General features: G+C 41.1%; 1 protein-coding gene across 1 annotated transcript in view; it reads right to left on the reverse strand.

Moving 5' to 3' along the window:
* LOC138027787 (fibropellin-1-like) overlaps positions 1–12,500 on the reverse strand; it is a 49,381-nt gene that overhangs the window by 6,935 nt on the left and 29,946 nt on the right. Inside the window, exons 17-23 of the mRNA XM_068875401.1 lie at positions 12,021–12,137; positions 9,762–9,875; positions 7,950–8,063; positions 5,709–5,822; positions 4,428–4,455; positions 3,802–3,893; positions 933–1,052 (exon numbers count right to left, since the gene is read on the reverse strand). Of these exons, the coding sequence (XP_068731502.1) occupies positions 933–1,052; positions 3,802–3,893; positions 4,428–4,455; positions 5,709–5,822; positions 7,950–8,063; positions 9,762–9,875; positions 12,021–12,137 (699 nt within the window). The remainder of the gene's footprint in view (positions 1–932; positions 1,053–3,801; positions 3,894–4,427; positions 4,456–5,708; positions 5,823–7,949; positions 8,064–9,761; positions 9,876–12,020; positions 12,138–12,500) is intronic.

Raw genomic sequence — 12,500 nt, forward strand, 5'->3', positions numbered from 1 at the left:
CTCTCAGAAATGCTGTTTACACTTGAGATTAGAAGCAAAAGAAAGAAAACTAAACTTATCACGTGAATGAAATGCCAACAGATCGATTCTTCCCTTTAGTAAGTAAAATAAGACTATGTGACCAACAAACCTACAAATTTATAGCGCCAAAGTACCGGACGTGAATTGGTAAACAACCGAACGAAACGTCCGGCCTCCGGCCTCAAACGAAAACACTGCCGCAATAACCAAGTTTATCTTAATAATTAAATATGTAAGATGTTAAGTGCACTTAAAAAGCACCGTTCTCGGGGGTCGAGTATACAGCACGACCATGTGTTCCTAACCTGAATGTTGGGTTATTAAAATTATTAAAAGTTATAAGTTGCAAAAAGCGAATGCAGCGAGGTAAATCGTGAAAACAAAAGTGACGAAAGTAACGCGAAACTCGCAACCGTAAAAACTGACGAAAGATTGCAATAGCAGGATACGTAGGTAACAAAAAAAAATTACTATTTGTTTCACCACACGAATCGCAAAGTAATTTAAGTGCAAAGCACAGTGACGACAATGTTCTGTTTTAAACACGAAAATGTCACTAACAGGTGGGAGTCGTACAAAACGCCCTGTTTCAGTTATACCTGAAACTTATTGTTACTCACAGGGGTGGACAATGCGGGTTGCGAACGCACATATTTGGCAATAAACGAAGTCTATCTCACACATTGCATACACCAACTACCATTGTCCAAGAAACGAATTTTGCTGGAGATCGACTTTCTTTGGCCTTCATAACTTGAAGCGCCCACACTGACTGACTTAATTACTAAACGAACGAACAACGCGCAAATATTCAGTAACTGTGGGCACATTACTAGAATGATAAACTGATTATCTGAATGAAAAAAGAAAGCGATGAATGAACGACTGATAAACTGACTTCTTTTACTCACTTATAGCACATTCAGCTCCTCTAGTTCCTGGAGGACAAACGCAAGTGTAGCTACCCAGAGTGTTAACACACATCTCTCCTGCTCCACAAACGGCCTGACCGGTGAGGCATTCATCAACATCTAGAAGAAAAAAAAAACAGTTGCAACAAACTGAGTACCAAATTTGACCGCAGCAATTCTCTGATTGCACTTAAGAGCTAAGACGGCCACGTTGGTGCCAAAACTATAGAAAAATGTAGCTTAAGTTTTTCATGCTACTGTTCTTTCCAGCAACATGGCTGCCGTGAAGTTAGGTGCAATCAAAGAATTAAGAACGCGCGCGAAGTCTCAATTATTCGGTTGCTGCGGCAGTGAGTGATCCTGAAGCGAACGAACGAGGCAATTCTCTAATCAGGCGAACACATTCTTCTTCGAAACGCAAGGGATTATGGTCAAAGGCGCAAGGAATTGTGGTTATGCGCGAATGGAGGAATTCAGATGCGCTGTTTTTCATTTGGCTCCTCGTATCCTCCCTCAAACTGTAGATAGTTTCACTGTCACGCAACGAAAAAATAAATTCGATATTGCAATGTTGAACCACCTCTCCAGTTCTCAGGTCCGTGCGGCACATCGTTTCTGAGTTACTTGTCGAAGCGTTTTACGTAACGTTATAGAGTATCGTCATATAGACTCCACGTGGTCCACCAATATGGCGGCCTGTACGGTATGACCAGTTTAAAAAAAGAACAATTTTTGCAACGCCCTTGTTAGTTTACGGAAAGCGAAGTATACCGAAAAGAAACTGAACATTTAAGCCTTGAGATGCACGTTTTGACGCGCTTTAAGCTTTAGGATCATTTGCAGAGGGTAGGGGCCGTTCCGTTCCGGTGGGTGAAATTTTCATGACTAATATTTGCGCTTTTCATTGCGCAGTAAAACGATCGCTGTTGAAGAAAGGGTCTGTAAATCACGATATTTTTGAAGGAACCATTCTCAATTTTTTCAACATGCTCAGTTCGTAAGTCGATTTATCTTTTCCAACTTCTAATGCCACGGATTACCTCGCACCAACAAATCCAGGAGACCACAGGAGTGACCAGAACGAGTGATGAGATCAGACGCCGAAGATGGAATTGGATCGGGCATATATTGAGGAAGAACAGAGAGGAGCACTGTGTTACAGCATTGGAGTGGAGGCCAGAGGGGAGGAGGAGACCAGGTCGACCAAAAACAAAATGGAGGAGAATGGTTGAAGACGAAAGACGAGTAGCTGGGTGGCAATCATGGACGACTGTCAGAGCTTTAGCAGCAAACCGAAGTGGATGGAAAGAGAATGTCAAAGCCTTATGTGCCTCATGGCACGAAGAGATATAGAGATAGAGATAGAGAATGCCAAAGTACTTTGCAAGAGCAAAGGGAGACAAAACCATCTTTTCCCCGCCGAAAGTTACGTTTAATTTCGTTGTTATTCCCGTGGTCGGATATTGAGCGCGCTGGTCGGATATTGGGCAGCATTGAACATCTGTACAAATGCAAATTTCACTACGGAAACTGAGGTCAAAACGTAAAGCTTGTTGTCATCATATTATAGACTAAATTTATTGTTTCAGGGCCATATTTCACAGCTCCTACGGCTAAGGAAGGAAAATTATAGCAGTTTTAAACTGAAGAGATCGGATACTGGGCAACATACTGTAATCAAAGAAAAACATCCGCAGTTCACTTTGACAGCGCTCACTTTTTTGGTCACGAGATGCAAGTCATGAGTATGATAACATTTCCTAATGTATTTAGGAGAGATTCATAGGGATAGACACTTTTTTCCCAACCAAATAGCTTTGTATTATAGTATCACGTAAGGTGACAATTCGGAAATTCAAAATACTGTATTTTCGAAACAGAAGACGTCAAGGAACTGAAAACTTGAAAAAACGATTTATTTCCAGGTCATTTTCAAAGGCCTTTTGATAAAAAATGGAAGACCTTGCGATTTGATGACGTCACTATGACAACCATCTATCGTTTTCTGTCTTCTCTCGAGTGGGGTCCAGAAAAAGGTCCAGTTAAGGGTCCACGTTTTGTACCGGTCCCTGCTGAAGACCTATTAAAATCTCACGTCGATTCCACGCACGAAACACCATTTGATTACCGCAAGCATAATTGAACATCTCCCTTACCCTCGGCAGCATTTCTACCATTTAGGTAAACTAGTTTTAAGTTTTATTCCCCTCCGTTCGCCTTGTACTATATATGGTTACCATAAAAGCGATTGTCAATTGATTTGGTGCTGTGAGTTAAACAACATTGGGAACTTAATCGTCGTCATTATCATGATGATCATCAATAAGACAGCGGGCAGGAGTCCATGACTAGGAGCAAACAACACCCCTATATTCCTGTCTCGGCGTTTTTGACAGACCGATTTAGTTTTAGGTTGAATTTCTCGCGAATGAGACTCCCGCAGGAACCCGATTACCAATCACAAGAAACTAACCTTGACGTCAGAGCGTCACCAAACCGGAACTGAGTGTTTTTTTTGGGGAGGGAGGGGGGAGGGGAGGGGAGGGGGGGAGGGGAGGGGAGGGGGGGAGGTAACTTAAAAGTAGATCGGTCCGTACAAATGCCGTGACATAGGCTTAGTATGAGAGTTGTTCGCTCCCATTCATGAGCTCCTACAGCGGAGGAAGACCTTCATCTCTTCAGATTCAAACCAAATGTGCTAACCGCTGAACCATCTAAAACGTTCATCTCAACTACCAACAGAGGAGAAAGTCCAGACCTGGACACCCTATGAAATAGCATTCGCATGGGTGCTGCAGGTTAAGGGTGGGGACAGCGTTTATAAAAAAACATGCGATATCACAAAAACAGGAAGATCGTAACCACCCACCTTGGCCTTTCTCGCACCTGTCACCAAAAAATCCTGGGTGGCAGTTGCACGTGTAGGATCTTAACCCATCAACACAAGTTCCTCCATTTAGACTACATAAAAGAAAAAACATATATGATGCATGTTGTTGGCGTGACGGTATATATCATGATTTAATTTTGACATACTTACAGAGTTTAATTTAATAAACGCAAGACAACAACAAGAAGCTTTATATCACACTCAAGAAATAGAGGGATTCTGCCGTGTTTACATAGCCTCATCTAAACATGAGAGGGAGTTGGGACAATTCGAGACAGTTATGCAAACCCGAGACGCAGTCGAGGGTTTGGATTACAACTGTCAATAATTCTCCCAACACCATGAGTGCTATCAATTATCATAGCCCAAAAATTTCTAAACCAATTAAACTTCAACAGAGATTCAGAGTTGCTACAAATTAAAATCGTTTGGCCCAAAAATCTCCAGTCAAATTTGCAACCAATCATATGTAACCCCTCTTGCTGCTTTTCCCGCGCTTCGCGCGGGTGGTACCTATAACCTTCAAGCTATGATTGGCTAATTCGATTGCATACATCTGCTGTGATTGGCCAAACTTCTGTAAAATGACCAAACGATGCACTTACCAAGGTTGAGGTTCACAGTCGTTTATTCCTTCAAAGCAAATAAGAAGACGCACATGAAATTTTAACTCTTTAAAGGGAGAGTATCAAGGTATTGCTCATGTTCTAGCTGTAACGAATGTCATCATTTATGAGCAAATCGGAAGCGACGTTATAATCCGAGCCGGAAATGAACACGCACGTGTAAAAATTTCTTGATTATTAAACATCACTAATGGCTTAAGGGCTGAGCGATATTTTGACGCGTACGTGTAAATTTCTCGCACGAATTATAACGTCGCTTCCAATTGGCTTATAACCGGTGACATTCGCTACGGCTAGGACATGCGCACTAGCGCGATACTCTCGCTTTAATTGGAAACGTTTACGTTAACCAGTTTCAGTACTTGGATTCCTTCAATTTGACTACTGTCTGTTTTGCCGCTGTTATGTGGTCTCATCGATCAGCAGTCCATTCAGAGGATCACGCCAAGCCGACCACATTGCTGAAGGAAAGGCCAGCCCACAACACCGGGAACTACATGCCCTACTCTTTTCGACTAGTGTGTGGGTTCTTTAACGTCCCACACTCAGAGTTTACGAACAAGGGTTGTGAGACGGGGCCTACGGTTTATAGTCCTTATCCGAGAAGACTTGAAAGTCTAACCATTTGCAGATGTAATTACAAAGGCAGCACTTTCTCCTCAGTTATTTTAAGACCCTGAGTGTTGGTCTGGCCGGAGTTGAACTCACGACCTCCCGCATGACAGCCCGATGCTCAACCAACAGAGCCATCGGTGCGCGGTTCTCGCAGGTTTTGAGGAGGGCTGGCCCACCATAGGAATGCCATAGGATGAGAAATCCATGAGCAGACATGTTTGGCCATATTTTTGCACTGCACAATGGTGCAGAAGAACGACAAACATTTGAGGGAGGGGAGGGTAAGGAGAGGAGACGGATAGAGATGAGAGACAGAAAACGAAGATGCAGATCTTTCAGGATCTTTGCACAATTTCAATCGAACAGCTTATAATGAAGTCGATGGCCTATTTAGCAATGCAGACACAAATATGATAAAGCTTGCTTTCCGGTTTCTTTATTACACTATCCGGTATGTCGCCGATTATCTTCGATGGATAGTGTACCCCAAACCAGAGCATAACGACAAAGAAAGGCCTCCATACATCCCCACCCCTCTTTGAACCTGAAGGCAATGGTCACTCCGCAGCTCCGTCCCCGTACATCTCATCCTGGGGCTCGCCTTCATCGATAACTAACTTACTGTTCTCGGTGGACTCAACTTACTTGTATCGCATTGTGCTCCAGTGAAATCAATGTCACATTTACATACAGAACTTCCTGGCAGATTCAGGCAAACCGCGGAGGATCCACAAGGAGAGCTTTTACACTCATCAATATCTGTACAACCAAAAGTTCACGTTAGATAGAAAATAAAGTATGGGATGGCGGGAGATCATCGTTTGGTCAACGGCACTGCGTTGGCTTTGCACAAGGGAAAAATGTTGAAGGACCTGCAGAGCTATGTTGGTCGAGAAGGAAAGAGGCACTTGTTGTTCCACTAGAGAAATCACTGTCCAGCGGAGAACTCAACTGGCATTGATAGCGCTTATCCACTGGGCAGTGATTTATGCCGTGGAAAGCAGCAACATGTCATGTTTTAAATGGAGATCGGCAACCCGTTTCTCGAACCTCTTCGGGTGCCACAAGTCCGTCTGTATCTTAAAGGAAGAAAAGAACAACGTTTTAATGCATCATACGTCACTGTCATTTTGCTTTTTGTTTCCTTGAGAACATATTAAAGGACCGCGGTTTTTTTTCCCAAAACAAGCGGATTGCAGTTTCGTAGACCGCCCGAAAACGGGACTTTCGCCGGAAAGACGGGACCCTGGGTGCAAACATTTGGAACCAATCACCCTATCTCTCTGTCTCTCTCTATAAATTGTTATTAACTCTCTGCTTGCTCTAAATTCACGATTATTGTTCAATTAGAACAATGTACCCCAAGAGCTATGGTGGCAGACAAAGGGAGAGAAAACGTATATCCTTGCACTGGATTTGAGCCCAAAGCTCAGCCTGCTTTATTGAAAGGCCACTCGAGAAAACTCTGACAGATAATTTGTACAACCAGTTTTTAATTTCGTTTTCCAAAACTTAAATATTACGATGAGGGTTTTGTATGTCTTATCACAATCGGTCGGTTGCATTTCGGACGGTCGTCGCTGTAAAGCCATATATTGTTAGCGCCATCAATGCTAATCGCGATGATAAAATTGTGTTTATTTATTTATTTATTTATTTATTTATTTATTTATTTATTTATTTACTCTTTCAGGAAAATGAAAATGCTTGCCGAATATTGCCATCGGTAGTCTATTTGGATAATTGCATTTCACTTGGACAAAAACGAAAATACACCTCCTTCCGCTGGACGTCAAACGAGCTATAGTTGCTTGCAATTGGTAATGCTCTTAAATGCTACTGCATGTGAGAATTTTGTTCTTGAAGGCTTCTTTTGCCAAAAGGAAGATTATTTTGATCTTAATGGCAGCATAATCGCCTTGATGATACGACTATTATCAGGTATGATGGAGATCTTCTGTAAAAAATGCAGCAAAACGCATAATAATTGTCCTGCTCCCCAAGAATGGGGATTCATGGCTCAGTTCCAGTGACACTTGAAAGCTTACCATTTCAAATTTGTGCTTAGACCAAAGATCAGTCCAAAGACCTGGCCCCAGCTGTTCAAACGATGGATAACGCTATCCACCGGATAAATCACTATCCAGTGGATAGAGCGAGTTTCAATCGAGTGCCGTAAAACCAAAACCAAAGAAATTACTTTGGCCAATCAAAAAGGTTGGAGACAATCCAGCAAACCAATCAAAACTCGAAGTAATTACAAGTAGCCGACACAAAAGGCGGGAAAATGTGCACGCGGAGCCACAATTGGTTTTGGTTTCACTTTTGATTGGTTAAAAAAGTGGCGCGAAAACTTTGAACCAATCACTGAGTGAAGTAGATGCAAAACCAAAGTAATTAGGTAATTACTTTCGACACTCAATTGAAAACCGCTCTAAACACTAGCAAAACCAATTGAGTTATCCAATGGATAGCGCTATCCATCCAATAACTAGGGCCAGAAACAATATTTCGTGTTAAAATGGGATTTCATTTGGTCAGTTTTCTATCAACAGTCCCCTTTTGGCTGCCTATGGTGATTTCCTATTTCAGATGAAGTGAAAGTCGAAGGGGAGCTACCGATTTTGGAGTGGGGCAATTTACCACAGTCACAAGATCTGCACCAGTAAAAAACACTCGATAATGGTAAACGTGTTCCATAAAGAAGGGGTAAATCTTTCAATGTACTTGTCAGGAAATATCCAGAGGTCGCTGCGAACCGCGGAAACAACGGGTGACAATTTCTGTGACATAAGGCTGAATACTCTAACCAGGCGCAAGGATCATTCCTTCCTTTTAAAATTCTTCTATGCTGTCCTTGCAAAAACCACGTTTTGTACATCTCACCTGTTTCACACCGCTGTCCGGTAAAACCTGGGAAACACGCGCACGTGTAGTTCTCACCCACGTCTGTGCAGTTGCCGTTGAAACACGGGTTGGGATTTTCACACCACGAGGAATCTAAGGAAGAAAACACTGGACCAGGTTAAAATTGTAAATGGTTTGAAACCAGGAGTGACACATCTTCTTTCACGAGTGAACAGAACGGAAACAACTGTCCTTTTCAGGACTACACTCACCCCAAATTATCAAGCTCCATTACCAAAAAATACTTCTAACATCAAAAATAACCTGCATGGCCTTAAAATCATAAAGGTTTTCAAGCGAACACCGGTGCAGCCTGCCCCAACTTTTTTTTTCAAAGTTTAAGTAAATCGGTTTTTCATACAAATATCCAAGTCAAGTTTTCAGTAACAAAAGGATCCTTTAATTTCGCTTTTACATGAGATGTAGCTAATTGAGGCATACGGCTGGTTAGCAATACATGTACCGCTAGTCTTCAGTGATGAAGTTGACGGAAATAGGGGATATTACATGGCCGCCCGGAGATACAAAATTTCTCTTCGAGTGTTGAAAGATATTTCACTAAACCCAATATTAAAAGCGTGGACTCATTTCATACTTTTAAAAGGAGGCTTTTAGATTTTTATGTTGATAAAACCCTTTCTTATAATCTTCCAAGTTGTGAGGGGGTAAGTTAATGAAGCTATTTTTAAATTAACTTGATTGTAAATAATATCATATGATAATTATTACTATTTTTATTCCTATACTCTTACGATTATAATTATTACTATTTTGTTAATATTTATTGGGGTTGAATATCAATTGGGACATCGTCCTGTTTTCTTCTCCAGTTGCTGATGTTATTTTGTACGCGCAACAAATTCAATAAAGTTGTAGTTGTAAAGTTGTAGTTGAAATACCAAACCATGTCACTTTAATATTTTTTGTAGTCCTAACGTAGAACAACGGTGCAATTTATTATGTAACGGTAAACCGTAACAACGGTGATATTTTCACGTGTGAAGATAGCACGTTTTCGCGCGAAAGCTTACAAGGTATTTCATTGGTATTTATATACTATTTAAGAATATTTTAGGAAACTAATCATGAAGCTTTGCTGGTAAGTGCAACTGAAACACTGGGTCGATTTACCAAGCATTATTTCTTTCCATAGGTACTCTTTTTTCAGCATGTCTGATGGCTTAATCGCGGTTCTGTCTTACGCCACACCTATAAGGTCTCCAACCTGAATTTTTGGGGACTGGTTCGGTGACAACCATTTTATTCTTGCTTTGGACCAGCTGCCATATTGGTTTGCCCAAAAAAATCCAAATAATTTGAATGAAAACAGACTTCAGTTCCCTCAAGATGCTTTCGTTTTCTCCACCAGCATATCGGCGGGACATCAAGTTAAAGATCTTTTCAATAGCACCTAAATTTTGACTACGAAAATCCTGTTATTGCAGTTAATTATTAACAAAAGCCCATAAGGGTTGAAACGTGTAACGGCCCCTTGTGTGCTGGGAAACAAGCTTCTGAATATTCAGTTTGCTAAGTACCATATTTGGAACAACAAGAGCGAGGGGTTTCCAAATATGGTACTTAGCACTGAAAAATTCAACCAATCAGTTCGCACTGAATATTCGAAAGCTGTGAACGCGCGTTACACGTTTCAACCCTTATGGGTTTGTGTTATTATGAAGAGCCACTCCTTGCGGTAAACGTGATTCATTGGTAGCAAAAGAGTAATTGCAAGCAAATTATTGTAAGGCACAGTGACGCGTATACAGAGGAACAAAAAAAGATACTAACTTGACTGGCAGTGTATTCCCTTCAGACCAGCAGGGCATATGCAATCATATCCATTGAGTTTATCTACACAAGTGGAGTTCGACTGACACGAATTATTACGACAGTCATCAATATCTGAGGGAAAACAAGGGACATATTATTATATTATTAATATTAATTATCATTAATGATTATTATATGGCAAGCATTTCACAGGCTAAATGGAGCAATCTGATTGGTTGGTTTTCGGTCGGGATTTTACAGTACGGACCATTAACAAGGAAACAGTCCGTTTCCGTATTTTTGTTTCTTCCACGAAATTCAAGTTAAGCGAAACGCAAAAGGATTTTTAAAACATGAATTTAATATACTTTTTTTTTCACAATTTTAGTTTTACATGTGAAAGATTAGCGTTCAAAGTTCGCTGATGGAAGACAAAGATTACGAACATTATCGGAGCGAAGAAGTGTCTCATCGCTCAAAGAAACAGTGCCATATAATAAACAACCCCACTTGCTCGGGACCATACTGCATGGGGAATAGTGGCCCTTTTGTACAGTCCGCGCTGCGCTCGGTCCGTACTATCACGACCTCGGGCCAATATTCCCCAGTACGGCCCTCGCACTCGGTTAACAACAGGTTATCTCAATTATTGCATTGAGCTCTTCTTACTCTTTTGGGGTTTTGAGGAGGACGTTTGATTTCTATGAAAGCCGCACTAGCAACCTTTATGACAGCAGGGCTCAGTTGTTTAAAATCCTGTATTATTGGCAGACTTTGAGCAGTCCCTTCAAAAATCAGTCGAGCGGCCCGCTTGTCTGAGGCAGTTGTGTTTTGTCACGCAAACGAATAGAAAGACCGAGGGAGGCTTGTTATTCGTTTGCGTGACAAAAAACGATTGCCTCTTAAAAGCGGGCCACTCGACTGATTTATGAAGGGATCGAGCAGTCTATATTATTGGAAACTTAAATTGTATTTTGTTTTCTAATCAAGAGAAGTATCCACAAGATTGTTAGCGTCCAACTTTGAGTCAGACGCTTGCTTTCCTTCAAAAAAAAATTACGATGCTAACGCCTTTTCGAAGGGCAAAATTCAAACTTGGGTAGGTATTTAAGGTGATTCCTTAGTAATAGAAGTTGTCGTAAGACTTTTCTCGATTGTTCCCTATATTATGGTGACTCGAAATGTGCAATTAAAAAAGTAGGTCACCAAGCTCGTTTGAGAGACATAACTTGCTCAAGTTACTCATTTAATCATTGCGCCTTCATCTATCAAGGACAAGTTTATTCCATCGGTTCAGGCTACGTTTTGCACGAACAGGAAGCACAGCTTTGACGTAATTCTTGAAATAACAAAACAGGTGAATTGTGTTGCTCAAAAGGAATAATTTAATGTTTGTTTTATGGCACAGGCACAAGTCTTGAAAAGGCACTGACTACAAATGTTCTTCGGGTGCGTGATCTCGAGGAGACAATTTTGTGTCCACGAGTGATGGCTACGAATACTATCTTTCCTGTAACTTTTTTTTCTGACGTAAATTTTTTGTAATTCTTTTACAGCGCAAAGAAGATGAGTAAGAGAATAAAATTATGCCAAAAAAAAGATAGGTCACCAACCTCGTTTAGGAGAAAACAGAAAGCAAACCAAGCTCGACCCCTCGACAACACGTCTCCCCGATAGCGCGGTTTCACTTTCACAGTCGGACTTAAATCTTCTTTAGCATTATCAAGGCTATCACTCGACTTTTTGTTTTGTGAGAGTCCAAAACGTTTCTTGTTTTGCTCTTTACTGCTGTGCTCTGAAAACGGCCATTCTTCTTTCTAGCGAGCTTTCCCTCACGAAAGGTCGGCATTTTGAAATGTTTTTGGCCACGTTCGATATATCAATATTCACACATTGGTACGAGTCTTTATGGTTAAATTTAAACATTGTTTTGTTTAGAAATATCCGTTGAGACTTGTGAGACAAAGAGCCATGAAATTTGACCATAAAGCCTCTTAGCCATGCCTGAATACGAACGGGGCTTACACTGTGTTATGCGCAGAACAGGATGCGCAGTGCAATACTAGGGAATCACCTTAATCAAGGATTAGTGTTAATCGCCTTGACAAAAAAGGGAGGAGTGAATTTGGATGAAACAGTTGGACAGATATATTCAGCTGACCAGAATAGAGATTTTTTTGTTGGCGATCCACACGAAACTGCGAGCGGAAAGGACTACTCACTGTCTTGTACAATGCTTTTACTTGAACGACTCAATGCCGAAAAAAGCAATATTACCTTCTGAACAGTTCACACCAGTATATCCCGCAGCACAGCCACAAAGGTAACTGGCGTTAAACGTCTGAACGCACTGTCCATCATGTTCACAAGGATTGGGGGTGCACTCGTCAATGTCTGAAAATTAAACAATTAACGATACCTGAACTAAGTTTTGATGCAAAGGCTCACAATAGCAAATATGATGCTAAAGATCACCTTTTAATATGAATTTTGCAGCTGGCCTAAATGGGTCGTAACAAGGAGTGACAGGAGAGCAACTGGAGAATACTTGGATTTTGTGAGTTTAAAGTAACGCATTCCACTCGTCTCAAAACATTAACAAGCAAATTTTTTGGCCCAGAAGCAAAAGGCTTAACCATAACCCTAATTTGACAAGTTGCTAGATATCTGAAGCTAACAGACAAGAAATGGGCTGAAAAAGAACAAGTTTGTTTGATTTTAAACAAATCGCAAATTTTTAGTCCACGTTTGTAGTTT

The sequence above is a fragment of the Montipora capricornis genome, chromosome 12 (genome assembly GCF_036669925.1).
Source record: "Montipora capricornis isolate CH-2021 chromosome 12, ASM3666992v2, whole genome shotgun sequence".
Classification (NCBI taxonomy): Eukaryota; Metazoa; Cnidaria; class Anthozoa; order Scleractinia; family Acroporidae; genus Montipora; species Montipora capricornis.